The following is a 14,490-nucleotide window of genomic DNA, read 5'->3' as shown; positions in this document are numbered from 1 at the left end:
GACGATAATAACTGTGAGCACCACTTACATTTTGAATAGTACGTGGAAAATGATTAGCGCATGCAGGGCTTGGAATAGACACTGTCATGAAGTTGTTTTTTTAGCTAGGAAGATTAATTTGAATGTATCTTTAATTGCATTTGGTGTGTTTCCTTGACCAAAACACTTCACAGAGCGTCATTGCCCCTTGGCCTCCCCACACACCGAGGGCAATCATGATATTTGCTTTTCATGCACGAAGTTAATGGCTTAGGTTTGATTTTAGGTTTGTTAATCATTTTCAAGCTTTGGAAAAGTGTGGAGAAACCCCGAGGGAGAAACAAGTATGAATGAAATGTGGTCCCACTTTAAATGATAAAAACATACTGCAGTGGCATGCCGCATATGGAGATGTCTGAAATAAACTTTGGTTTACATTCAGTTGTGTGAGTCAGATCCAGGTGGCACAGAAAAGGAATAAAGGTTGAGCTTACTGTTTTTATTTCAATTCGCTAAAAATACAAAAGGAAATGTAGAGAAATGTACCACAACGTCAGTTTGCTTTCGCCCTTTTTGCTTCAAAATGAGCATTTCTGTGCAAACCGATTTCTGCAAGCTCAACAAAAATCAATGGACAGTATATTCACTCATGTGGATAAAGGTATGCGATGTTATACGTTATACGCCTTTGCCTTAATCATTTTTAAGCAGTCAATCACTCCACCATTTTAATCACCCAATGAATTATTGTTTCAGGATAAATGACTGTAAACAGACCGCGCGTAAATAAAAGATAAATAATGTATATATATCAGCCTAAAAGGTTAATAGATTATCAAATGAAACTGTTAACGCCAGTTGAAACAGCCCGTCATGTCAATATCACGACTGGTCGACACGATGGGAATTATGATGAGCCCATCGTTTGGCTTTCTTAGAAAGCGTGACGTTAGGTGCGCAAATTTTTCCACATACTTTACATGTCACTTTTGTTTTTGTAGATTTTGATTTTTTTTCTTTCAAAGTCAACGGGTATTAAAAGAAGAAAAAAAATCCCGGTTTAATACTGGTCAACCGTTTGGTCCAATCCAACACCAGTCTTTCCTTTTTACACTCCAAGATTATTACAAAATAAATTATTGATTTTAAATCATAGTTTTTTGAGGGCGCTGACTTCCCCTCTCCTAGTTTAATTTCCCCAAATAGTGCACGGATCATTAATTTTTGGTCAAGATTACAGTACAGTTAGACGAGTCGCCGTGCGGGCATCTAATGTATGCATCGCAAACTTTGTCATTTTATTTTGATTTGTTGTAGATACCGTACCTTAGGAAAGTGGCGGGTGTATTTGATTTTAGTTTCGGTAGAAATTATCTCTTTTTCTGACACATCCGTGAGAGGACAACATCTGAACTTTAAACCAGAATGATGCTGTTGAAGTTTCGATGAAATATGTAGATATCTGTGAGTTTTGATTATCTTAGACCATCACTTCCCTTTCGTAAAAAGGGAAGTTGATTTGACATTTTTGCCAGGGTGCCGCGCCGCTGGCAGCCGCGCCCGCGCGGCGCGCCCTCGCGCTCCCTGACCCTGCCTCATCCCTCATCATCACTCTAACGTTAAGTCTAGAATCCAATTAATTCATAAATAAGATAAACCAATAAGGAATGGGATGAAGAGGATAAAATTAAATATATCTGGTGATTATGATGGAAGAGAAACTAAGGAGTCGGGTGAGGGATGGAATGTGGAACACCTGAATATAGAAAAGATGACAATAATTAATACAGTCAAGAGACAGAGGAGCGCCAGGTCCAGGTAGGGTGTCTGAAGCCACTCTGAAAAGTGTCAGCATAAAACAGGCTGATTTAGGGGAAAATGTGGCACATATTTTTCGGGAAGTTCAGGCTATTAGAAAAATGTGATCTGAATTGATAATTAACTTGTGTTTGGCATGTATGGAAAGAGAAAATTCAGGGGCTTCTTTTGACAGTAAGGACAAGTTTATATGATCATTCTAAATAAGGATTTAGAGATAAATTGCAAACCCTTATTTTTGTGTGTGTTGAGATTGCCATTTCCCCATGCGTTTTCTATGGGAAAATGAAATTTCTGTTTTGCACAATTTTTTCACTTTGTCGCAATTTTTCATTGTGATCTGGTTTCCAAATCTTTATAAAAATCATACCATCAGAAAGAGCATAAAAAATCCTATTTGACTCTTTATGGACAAGTTTTTGGCATTAATAATAAATTTATAACAGCCCTTGGAAGCTAAAAATTTGGATTTGTGTGTGTCCATTTCTTAACTACACAGTCTATGGCAGAGAAATGCTGAAAAATTACCTAATTTCATTCTTCTTTTTTGCAGCCAATAATTGGATTTTTTTCAAAAATGTTACATTTCTGTAAGTCTGAAGGTCATTTCTTTTCAAATTCACAAAGAAAATGTGATATTTTCTTAAAATAAGAAAAATAATTTTTTTTCTCCAGACACCCTAGTCCAGTGCGGTAATTGGGTTGAGGCTTTCTTCTAGAGAGTAAAAATCATTTATTACTAACGTAAGCTTACTCTCATACGAAGCCAGGTCTTCCTGGTCATTGACCCACACGACGGAAGCCAAAACCTGAAACTTTTACCCCCAAGATTTCTACTTTCCTTCTAAAAGATCTAGCCCTAAATCATGTAGGCCTACACTACATGGTACATGGGATACATGGGCTTCCTATTGTTCTTCGCCAATGTTACCTGACGCACGCGTCTGTAATGTTGGCGAAGAACAATTGGAAGCAAGATGGCGGCATAAACATCGGGCAAGTCTCTTCCGTCTTTTCACAATATTTTTCTCATTTTTTTGATGAATTCTTTTTAAAAAAATAACGAGAGTGTAGAAACATGAGAAATGTCGGACATGAAGTTTTATCCCATGTACATGATTTAGGGCTAGATCTTTTAGAAGGAAAGTAGAAATCTTGGGGGTGAAAGTTTCAGGTTTTGGCTTCCGTCGTGTGGGTCAATGACCAGGAAGACCTGGCTTCGTATGAGAGTAAGCTTACGTTTTTTAGTAAATGATTTTTACTCTCTAGAAGCCGCCTGGCTAATCTGAGGCTGAGCCTGCTCTTACTGAGGCCTTTACTGAGTGAGAGATTGCTCCCAAGAGTTCAGGCAAGGCATAGAGGCTCAGACTGGCTGGCTTACTGCGCAAGCGCGAATCACACACAAGCAGGGTGACCAGACGTCCCGTATTTCCTGGGATCGTGCCGTATTTTGCTCCTTTGTCCCGGTGACCCGACAAACCCTTCTTGGGACGCCTATTTGTCCTGTATTTCAGCATATTAAACAAAATGTAGTTAATACATTTAAAAGTGACGAATTTTCATCAAATAACCAACAGATGACGAAGCAGAGACAACAATAGAATCGATAACTGTAAACTTTTGAAAAGTTTTCAGTGATTTTCTTGCTAACCCAATACATTGCAGACGAACTGGCCTCCTGCCTGTGTGAGGCAGGATACTAGCTAGGCAAATAGGATCGGAGCAGATTCTCAATGGTGCAAACAGTTACATGATAAACAGTTTTTTCACCAAAATAATCACAAGCTCGGCGGGAAATTTGTATAGATTCTTAGATTACTGATGATTTGGAGATGTAATCGGAGGAACAAGTTATTGAGTTTTCATAACTAATCTAGTTGTTTCAGCCTTCGATTTGAGTCTTAATTGGTCAATTCCATTGTGACTTATGGGACATTTGATACTTTTTTCCACATAACTGAAGTACATATCTGAAATAGTAGCTGCACAAACATGGATTTACTTTGTTAATCTGTAAGAAGAATACTGAAACTTACTACATACAAAAATGTATGCTTGCAGCTTGGTTGCATAGGGTGCTATATCTTCAGAAATGTCATTGTGACTTATGGGACATCGATGGACCACACAAATTGAGCTCTTTTGTTCAAAGTGCCATATCTATCTCAGTTTTATGACAATGTTTTTAAATTTGGACTTGGAGATTCACCAGTGATAGTGCTCACAAACAGTACTTGAATTGGACTTGATTCATTTCATTTGTTTCAGTAGTTGTGTGCAGTCATGTGTGACTTATGGGACAAGTGAATGTGACTGATGGGACCCTATCTCATTTCATGGAATTTACATTTCCTCTCAATAACTTTTTAAGTCAAACTTAATTTCAGCATGAAGAAATATTCCCTAATAACATGACACCTTTAATAATTCATGCCATGGTGTCAGAAATAAATTCAACAAAGGGCAGAAACATCTTTTCATGCACTTCATGAATATAAAGGGAACATTAACCCCCCCCCAAAAAAAAAAAATACTTCCTAACTTGTCAGCAAGCTTTAAGAACTGCAATCAAATAAGTACAAAATAATCAAACAATTACAATCATAAATATTTAGCAAACAGATGAAAAATGAACAATTAGAATAAGAATGTACACACTTTCCATTGTGACTGATGGGACAAAATGATAGGACATTTGTTACAGATGGACAAATAAATGTTGCTTTTCTCTATCTGTCTCATACAGAATGGTAAGAAAATGACCTTTTCAGTGTATTGTATGTAAGCAAATTAAGACATTAATGCTGCCATGAAGTATATCAATATTCTTGTTAATATACATGTATTCTCTGTCATGTCGAAAGCTGATATTTTTCATTAGTTGTTGATGTTTATAATAAAACAAATAGATATCAGTGCACATGCAAATTTTTGACAAAAAACATGAAAATTTTGGCATAAATTCTTTAAAAAAAATATTCTACTATCTAAACTACATGTATACTTGTATAGTAAAAAGTGTATTCATTTACATGGAAGATTTTACCATTGTCTCTGCAAAAAAATATTAAAATAATTGATTTTCATGAAAAATCCAAGATAGCCGCCAAGATGGCCGCCAAAAATTGCCAATTTTGAAACCTATGGGACACAATTTGGCAAAGGGTACATCAAGATTCATTAAATATACACTTTAGGCCATACAAAAAAGTTAGTTAAATAATATATCATGGGGTGCACCCTATCACAAATTCTTTTTTTTGCCAGCTGCTTGGGTTGTTATGTCATCTCTTTCATAGAAATTCAGAATGCCTGTATAAAGGACATCACCATTTATAGAGTACCGAAGCGATGATGTCAGCTGCCATGGTGTCATGGCGGCCTGGTTCTAAACAAAATAACCAGGGGGCCGTTTCATAAAGCTGTTTGTAAGTTAGGAACAACTTTAAGAATGACTGGTGATCCTTTCTTGTATGCTAAAACATTGCCAATTTATGATGACAGTTACCACAAGGATCACCGGTCGTTCTTAAAGTCACTCTTAAGTTACGATTAGCTTTATGAACCAGTGCCCTTTTACAACTTTCAGAATTATGGTAACAACCAGGGACAACACACATCACCATTTTTGCAAATACAAATAGGTATTGACGATCATGCAGCTGCGACTCAGTTTAGAACCGGCCGATTCGATGTCATGACATCGTGACGTCACACTTCGGTACTCTGCAAATTGCGCATGTTACTTTCTATTGGCAGGCGGCAGGAATGATTCTAAGAAAACTTGATTGCAAGCTTCTGAACAACTTTTTGGCATTTACAGGGGCTGGTAGGGAGCGCTGTATGTACCCTTTTAATATCTCTGCTCATGGTAGCCTTATGCATCTGAGGACTGTTGCTCTTATTTCGACAGGATCCATAGGATCGCTCAACTACAAAATTTGTGACTGATGGGACATTGCAATAAGTTTAGTTTCCATGGAACTATATACCAAGTTCACATCATATGTCAAACAGTAGATGCATACCCCAAGGAGACAAGAAAACCAAGAGAGTGATCTGGACCTTAAAAAATGAATAAAAGCTGGGGTGAAACAAACCCAATTCACCTGTACTCAAGCTTTGCATTTTAGCGATCATATTCCGTTTTCTCCTTTTTGGGGGGATGGGCACACAATCCAAACTTTTTTTGTTCCATGCACTGCCTATGATATTCTGACTGTTTTTTCTGACAGTCAGCATACTGTTCTCCAGCTTTTAAGCATTCTCATCTCACTCTTTGATGTCATGGACAGCTTTAAGGTGGCATGGTTTACGAACTGTATGTGTGACTTATGGGACATGTGACTTATGGGACTTAAATGTATGTCCCCCCATATAGCTATTTCAAGTCCAATACAGATGCAGCTTGATTTGTTGAAGCAAGCATGTACTGTGGTAGATAAAAAAGTCCAATACTTGTCTGCAGGAGTCTATGGCAGCACATGAGGGAAACTTAATGCTTAAAACTGTGACTTATGGGACATCAAACATACATACATTGAAATGTATTTTGTGCCTCACCGTTTCACTGCAGAATGTAATACAATACAGCTAATGGTAAATTACTGCTTGGAAGTCACATTGAGAGTGGAATTTTTCGTCAGCACCCTTTGCATGCCAGGAGCCAGGATGGGTCAAAGTTGTACAATTTCTATGAAATCTTAGTACCAAAGTGCAACAGAGTGCACATTGTGTATTTTATGAATGAATGAGGGTATAGTAAATATAATTGTGTTTTTGTATTATAAAACCTTAAACTGTATACTTTTAAACAGAATAAACAAAATTGCTCAGAAAATAAATTTTTGAAAATGGAAAAATGCAACATTTGGCTGGAATTGACCAATTGTGTATTTGTTTCGTCTCATTTTTAAGTTGACAATGTTTCACTTTGAAATTTTATTCATGTCTAAAACATTTTAATTTTTAAAATTTTGATAATATATTTGAAAAACACCAAATGTCATAATTTTTGTAAGATGATTGGATTGATTTTGTTTGCTTGAAGTTTGAACTCTTTCCGTTTTCTTTCTTTTCTATCATTCTTTCTTCATCCTTCTATCCTTCCTGCTTGCCCTTTTTTGTTCTAGCTTTATTTCCTGTTTTTGTTTCTTGATCCTTTCTGTGTTCTGATTTTCGTTCTTTCCTCCTTTCTCTTACCTGCCTTCTTTATTAAATTTCCTCTTTTGTTTCCTTCATTCTTTCTTTTCTTAAACTTTTCTTTGTTTCCTTCTCCCTTCCTCTCCTTTTTGTTCTTTCTCTCCTTCCATTACTTTTTTTCATTCTCTCCTCCCTTATTCTTTCCTTCCTCTCTTTCCCCCTTTCTTTCATTTCTTATTTCATTTTTTCTAATCCTTTTCCCTAATTCTTAGTCCTACCTTGCTTCCTTCCTTCCTCCCTTCCTGTTTTTCTTCTTTCTTTCTTTGTTTCTCTCAAAGAATGAAAGAAACATTTTTTCTTCTGTCATTCTTTCTGTCCCTTTTCTTCCTTTTTCTTCCTTTTCTTTATTTTGTCTTTCACACACAGTATATTCATCTTCCATTCCTTTCTTTTTCTTTCTTTTTTTACATTCAAATCAAAGAATGATGGAAACCCTTTTTCTCTCTTATTCTTTCATCCTTCTTTATTAACTTTCTTTTATTTTTTTTATTTTTCCTTCATTTTCCCCTTCATTTTTTCTTTCTATCTTCTCAATTCATCTCTTTTCTTTCGCCTTTTCTTTCTCTCCTTCATTCTTTCGTTCACCTTTCCTTCCAAATCTTTATACTTTTCACAAGTCTAACATTTTTGTGGCCTTTGTTCTCTTATTTTGTCGATTGTCCCGTATTTCATTTTGTGAAATCTGGTCACCCTGCACTGAAGTGGGTAAATTCCAGTGACCTGACTTTTTGTTAATAGATGAAGACCTGTTTGATGATATATTATCTGATATTTACTCCCACCTCCAGAAAGAAATATAAAATAAACGGCAAGACTTCCATATGTCCCCTCCACTAAAATTGAAAAAAAAAATATGGAGAAGGTTTATCAAGAATTATCTAACATATATCTAAGAGATTTAAGAAGGAAAAGTCTGATACATACCAAAATATGGATTTATTCCGTCAAAAATTCGAGTGTGTGTAATTCCCAATGGCATCGGTTTATTTAGTCAGAAAAATAAATACTCTACTCTTGGAGAGTAGACTAGTTGTAATATCGCTTGATAACCGTTATGAAACCCATGGCTTTCAACAATTCCTGCTAGCTCAGTGAGTAAGGCAACAGACTGGAGATGCTTCGTTCTGCAGCGAGAGGTTCGAATCCAAATTCCCACCGGAAGTAAGAAGGAAAAAAAAAGAAGAAAAAAGAGAAAGACAGAAGGGGTAAATTGGAGAAGTATTTTTTTAAAATTAGTGGAGGGGACATATGGAAGTCTTTCCAAAATAACTTACAAGTTATAATTCACACAAGAACTAAAGTGATTTGGGATGATAATTAGCTCCGTTTTGACAAGAAAATCTTTGATGACATTTTTTCCCCATACCATGTGTGTAGAAAAACTATCAGGATCACGATCTGAGCACATGTATAAAGCCTACAGAAAAAAGATGTAGTATAGCTGCACACATACCATGCATGATACAGAAAAAAAAGTTTGACAGAATTATAACTTCAAGAATTTCATTAAAATTTTTCTTTGACATTTGAATTGTATGTAGTCTTTTTGCAATTTTTATTTTGCCAAATAAATAATGATATTTTTTTCATTTTGCTATTTTTGGGTGGCCACCCGTGCGACTGTTCTGACATGTTCGGATGGCCTGACGCAGTTTCGGGTGGCCATTGGCCCCCAGGCCACCGTTAAACGTGAGCCCTGACTAGCCTTGATTTATAAACTGGCCTTTTTTTTTGGTCTTGTCTTTACAGTTTGTTGGTCTGAACTTACAGTGTACACTTTTTATACCCATGTTTGTTATGTTCATATTTTTCTTGTAGGGCCTCCAAGGACAACAGTTTACCAATTTCTGATGAAGTCACCCTACTAAAAAAAGATTCATAAATAAGTGACCAGTCTTTCAAACCCACTCATTTTTTTTGGATACCCTTAACAGGTGCATGTGGGGCCCACGTCTAAGACTGAAAAAACACCCTTTTAAATATGTATTCTTGGTCATGCATGTGTACAGCAATATATTTGACTGCCTTCCCCCCCCCCACAACACCAACATATTAGCTAAACAAGAATGTCATTGGCATGCTAGCAGGTTGCCTTCATTTGACAGCTGGTCTTAAATGTAATACGGGAGCAAATGGCTGCAACCTCCCGGCTGCATATCATATGCGGCACAGCACAATACATCGGCTCTTGCATGCACTGACTTTTGAATTAAAAATAGACTAATATATTCATCAAACATTGGTGCAAATTTTATTTTGTGAAAGACATTTCAGAATGAAAAAATTGCAGAAAATCGTATTGCTTAACCTGTTGAATTTCAGGCAGGTTACTTTACCCATTTCTGCATGCTTTATAAATTCACTGCCAATTCAAAAATGTCGCATTCGCAGTCACATGTATCTTTCTTGCCACTGGTCATGCATACTTTTGGTTGCAATGTTTCCGATCCTGCTTTCAGGTAAAAAAAAGGCGAAACAGATGTTGAAGTTTGAGTCAAGATCTGAGGAAAATTTGCAACCAACCTTTTGAAATTGGGATTAATGATATCTACAGTAAATCAATAACGGTTTCATTGAATTTTCCCCCTTTTTGCAGTGTGGGTCTATGATACTTGAACTTTGTGTACGACAACCAACCAAGGATTGAACTGATTTGATAGAATGGAGTCTGACAGTCTCCCATTTTCTGTCACTCTCTCTGATGACATCACTCCACCGTTGTCCCCTGTCTTACAAGGAGAGGAACAACCTCAGAAAAGAATGAAACTCAGCCAGGATATTGGTGAGCACACTCTCTATGGAATATACATGATCCACTTGGTCTATTAGCAGATGGTCTAATTCTTGGATCAGTTAACACTATCATGGAAAAGTGCGGCTTGGTCTACCATAAGTGTAGTCAAATAACTGCTCAAGTGGTCCAGTCGTCACTTGGTCTAATGCTTGTTTTTGTGGATCCATCTGGGTTTTAAGTTGCATACCATTCAGATTTGAGCATTTAATTTGATAGTCTAATGATACGTATAATGCCCAGGTGATCTCATTTCCACTTTGTCAAATGAAAATTTGGTTCTTCTTTTTTTTTTCATAGAGACTAAACGGTGTTCGGCCAAGTGGATATTGATTATTAGTCAAAATGGTTATTACCTAACTGGAAAGTAGACAAGTGGTAAATGTGCTATAAATGGCAAGTAGACAAAGACCGTGTGGGATGAGACCAAACTGAGATTCTGCAATGTGGGCGTAAGCCAAGTGGTTACGAACTATTTCTATTCATCTGCATCGTATCTCAATCTGTGGGGGACAAAGTGACCATATTTTGTGGTTATGCCTATTAAATGTGGAAGCAGATCTCTTCATATAATACCTATAAATCATTGCAACTAAATCAGCTAAAAGCAAGTTCTGAGATTCCTCACAAACTCTTGCTTGTTTTAATTGCTTCGGTGATTCCAGTTTGATGTTGAGAGTGTCTCTTAAACTATTGAATTGGAAACATGATGAAAGTAATAAAATCCATAATGTGCTAGTAAAAAAAAATAAGTGATTCTTTAAAGGTGTGGCCTAGTAGAAATAAATTCCACCCATTGCTTTTAATTGCATCTTTTTTTAACACCAGAGCGATGGAAATGCTGCTTTAGGCCCTGTGTCATAAAGCGTTGAGATTGATCACTAAGATGATTTTTAAGATTGAATATACATACCTAGGCCTACAATTAATCATAGAGATCAGCCTCACGATCAATTGCTAAGTTACATGTAACAGGCCCCAATCTTTGTTAAATTACCTTACGGAATGTCAGGAAGGAATATTTTTGTTCTTGACACCTCTTAAAGATATTCCCTGGGCACCTCCAAGGTTTGAATGCTGTCGTCATAGAAGCTCCTCGTCGTGGTCACCTGATAACAACGGTTTCCTTGCATCAAGAACTCTTAGCAGGTCAGTGCCACTAACTCAGTGAACTGTGATTACCTTCCAAAGACCAAGGTGTTACATTTACCTTTCGTAGGGATATTAACCCTATGGGGACTAGGGGGCTGAATAGTTCTTTCCAGAGATTACAAAGAAATTTTCTGAGGAAAAGTTGGCAGTTGCAAAATTGTCAAAGGAAAAGTATAAAGAACTTAAGATGGCAGAGGAAAATATATCAAAAGAGGTAAAAATTGTAAGGATACATCTGGGAGAGAGAAGAAAGACATGTAAAGATGGCAGAGGGAAAAGATAGTGCTATCCATCGTTATTCGGCTGATTGGGTGTGATTGAGTGAGATAGCTATCCTGATGATTGACATTCATGGAAACTATTTGAATGACAGCTGAGCAAAGGTGCCATAACATTTTGATAACAATTTGCAATGCCCATGGCCAAGATTGGGTTTGGAGTCTTTGGACCAATTTTTTTTTCATAGGAACAAGCTTCAGCAATCAACCACAATTAAGGTTTCCATTACAGTTAACATAACAAAGTTCCAGTGAAGATAATCATGTATATCACTGCTTATAAAGCAATGTGATCCATATGCAAAATATGTTGTTCAAAATGTAATTTTATGATAAAATGCAAGTGAAACGTATTATTTTTTTCAGGCTCTTGGAGGGTAGTCTAGTCGTGGTAGACCAGCACGAGGGATTGACGACTCAGCTGTTTGGATGTTGTTATGTTACCAGTACAGCTCTTCTTGACCAAATATCACATCTTTTCTCAATATTGAGGTAAAGTATTGAGGAAGCTAATGGGGAGCTTACAAAAATAAGATCTTGGCCAGCCCTGTAACGTAAGATATACACAGAGCTTCCAAGTCTCCCGGATCCTGTGGGAGAATACTGGATTGCGATCCAATATCCCGTACTCCCGACCCCACGCCGAAATCTCCTGGATAATCAGGATTTTTAGCAGTTAAATTGTAAAATTCATGCAAACGACTGTTTCATACTAGTCTAGCGTGTTTAACTCCCTAACACCCACGTGGAACCTCCTTATCACATTTTCATTTTACCCAGTAACTTTTGCCAGTTTTTGTATAATCGTACATTGATTTCCAATGTAAATGAAGATAATTTTACTGAACGACTGGTGAATTAGTCTAACAAGTCATTTTTTTTTCTGGTTGTGCAACGTGTGTGATGGCAACACTACAGTGGCACTCCATGCACATGCCCCCCAATGCGCGCTGGTGCGGCCCTGCCTTGTGCCCAGCCGGCCGCGCCGCTCCAGGAAGCTTTGAGAAAGGAAGTCCACGAGCACTGTGAAGCATTTTTGTAAGCTTGTGTGCGCTTTATTCGAGCTGAAACTGGAACAACAATGGGATTTACAAGTAGATTACTCTTATGATTACACCCCGACTTTCAGGAATGATGTTATTGACAATCCTGAAGAACAGAAGCAAAGTGGAGATTTCATCGCCTACTTTCACTTGGGTTGATCGGCTTCGAAAATTTTCTCTTTCGTGAGTGAGCTCGAATATAGTACACAGAATTTTGCCCAATAGCACCATCCCCTTATAATTTTATTGCCCCTAAGTACTTCTGTTCACTCCCATATCATGCTAGCACACATGCTGAACGTACTCTTTTTTTGCTCTCTTGGAGTGAAGACGTCTCCAAGATAGTCTCTTCTTGAAAGAGCTAATAAGTACATTTTTAGGCCATATTTTCTTGCTTCTTTGCAACAAGAATCATTGCTAAGCCTTTTACTTTGGTATTGTTGGTTTGGTTTGTTTAAAAATTTTCTGAGCGCGACTTTTTGACCGATTTTCTTAATTGTTTAGTCCTTTTTAACCCAGTGTACCGCTTGTACATGGTGCCTATGCAAGGTCTTCTTCATTCTACAGCTTCCCGAGGCTCTCTTTTGCATGAAAGCTCTTTTGTTTGACGCCTGGTCTCAAGTTATTCTCGTCTATTGTTACGCAAATATTTCCTCCATTGCTTCCAAGCCGGAGCTTTGGTCTTTCAAAGATCTCCCTTCTGTGGAATGGGGGCCTACATATGGAAGTGTGCTGCTCCCCTGTTGGGGCTTTCACATCATCCAATTGGCTTAACTCCTTGTAGTTTTTGCCTCTTTACCTTACCTCTTTACTTTACCTCAGTACCCCCTCCCACGCACCTTTTTAGGTGTTGAAATAGCCTAGTTTTTCTGAGGGTTCATAGCATGGCTTGGAGAAGATGACCTGTGAATTACGTGCCTGCAGGCCTTGGCCCGTTAAACTATTATATGTGTGCCCAGTCAGGTTTTATATTTATCTTTTTTAGCAGAGTTTATGTCAATTTTTGCTTGATGATTGTGTCCTGTGAATTACATGTCTACCGGGCAACATTCCTTGAACTGTAGGTGAATGGCCACTCCCATTGAGATGATTTATTTTGGATTGTTCCCAGGGATGGGGGAGAGGGAGCGGAAGGGATTTTTAAAAATAGTTTTAGTATGTAGTTTACATACATTTTCGCTGGGAGATTGTGTCCTGTGAATTTCATGCCTAGTGGGCATCGTCCCTTGAACTGTAGGTGGACGGCCGCGCCCAGTCAGATGATTTGTTTGGATTGTTTACCAGGGAAGATGCAGGGGGAGGGATATTCTTTTAAGAATTTTGATACTATTTTGGCTGGGAGATGGTGGTCTATGAATTGTGTGCCTACAGGGGCATGACTGTGGGTGAACAGTCATGCCCAGTCAGATGAGATTCTTGCCGGGGGGGGGGGGGGGGTGAAAGGTAGGCAGATGGATTATTTTAGTTCTTTTAAGTTTGATGTCAATAGTATTTTATTTATTCCAAAGAGGCTGCAGCTTTTTATTTTTGTTATGAGTCTAATGCTCTTAAGCGAATCGTCAGCAAAGTGTCTTCATATGAATGTCTAGTGGCAGGTTTTTTACAACAAAAAAATTCCTATTTGACAAAAACAAGGTAATGCTATACCATTTGAGTATGTTTATTACATAGTTCATAAACATTTCTGCTGGGAGGTGGTAGTCTGTGAATTATGTGCCTACCGGGCAACATCCCTTAAACGGTAGGTGAACAGACGCGCCCAGTCAGAGTGGGAGGGGGAGGGATGTTTTTGATAGTTTTGATATGTAGTTTACATACATTTTGACTGGGAGATGGTGGCCTGTGAATTACATGCCTACCGGGCAATGTCCCTTGAACTGTAGGTGAACGGCCACGCCCAGTCAGGGTGGGAGAGGGGAGGGATGTTTTTGATAGTTTTGATATGTAGTTCACATATATTTTGACTGGGAGATGGTGGCCTGTGAATTATGTGCCTACCGGGCAATGTCCCTTGAACTGTAGGTGAACGGCCATGCCCAGTCAGATGATTTGTTTGGAATGTTTACCAGGGGTTGGGGAAGAGGGAGGGGGAGGGATTTTTTTGATAATTTTAATATGCAGTTTACATCCATTTTGGCTGGGAGATGGTGGCCTGTGAATTATGTGCCTACCGGGCAATGTCCCTTGAACTGTAAGTGAACGGCCATGCCCAGTCAGATGATTTGTT

General features: G+C 38.0%; 1 protein-coding gene across 1 annotated transcript in view; it reads left to right on the top strand.

Moving 5' to 3' along the window:
* The first annotated feature begins 1,298 nt into the window (after positions 1-1,298).
* Positions 1,299-14,490, top strand: part of LOC121413734 (protein MMS22-like) — a 72,139-nt gene continuing 58,947 nt past the window's right edge. Inside the window, exons 1-4 of the mRNA XM_041606661.1 lie at positions 1,299-1,443; positions 9,596-9,781; positions 10,837-10,939; positions 11,587-11,712. Coding sequence (XP_041462595.1) covers positions 9,661-9,781; positions 10,837-10,939; positions 11,587-11,712 — 350 coding nt within the window. The 5' untranslated portion in view covers positions 1,299-1,443; positions 9,596-9,660. The remainder of the gene's footprint in view (positions 1,444-9,595; positions 9,782-10,836; positions 10,940-11,586; positions 11,713-14,490) is intronic.

The sequence above is a fragment of the Lytechinus variegatus genome, chromosome 4 (genome assembly GCF_018143015.1).
Source record: "Lytechinus variegatus isolate NC3 chromosome 4, Lvar_3.0, whole genome shotgun sequence".
Lineage (NCBI taxonomy): Eukaryota > Metazoa > Echinodermata > Echinoidea > Temnopleuroida > Toxopneustidae > Lytechinus > Lytechinus variegatus.
The sequence above is the reverse complement of the archived record's forward strand: the minus strand, read 5'-3'. Positions and strand labels throughout refer to the sequence as shown.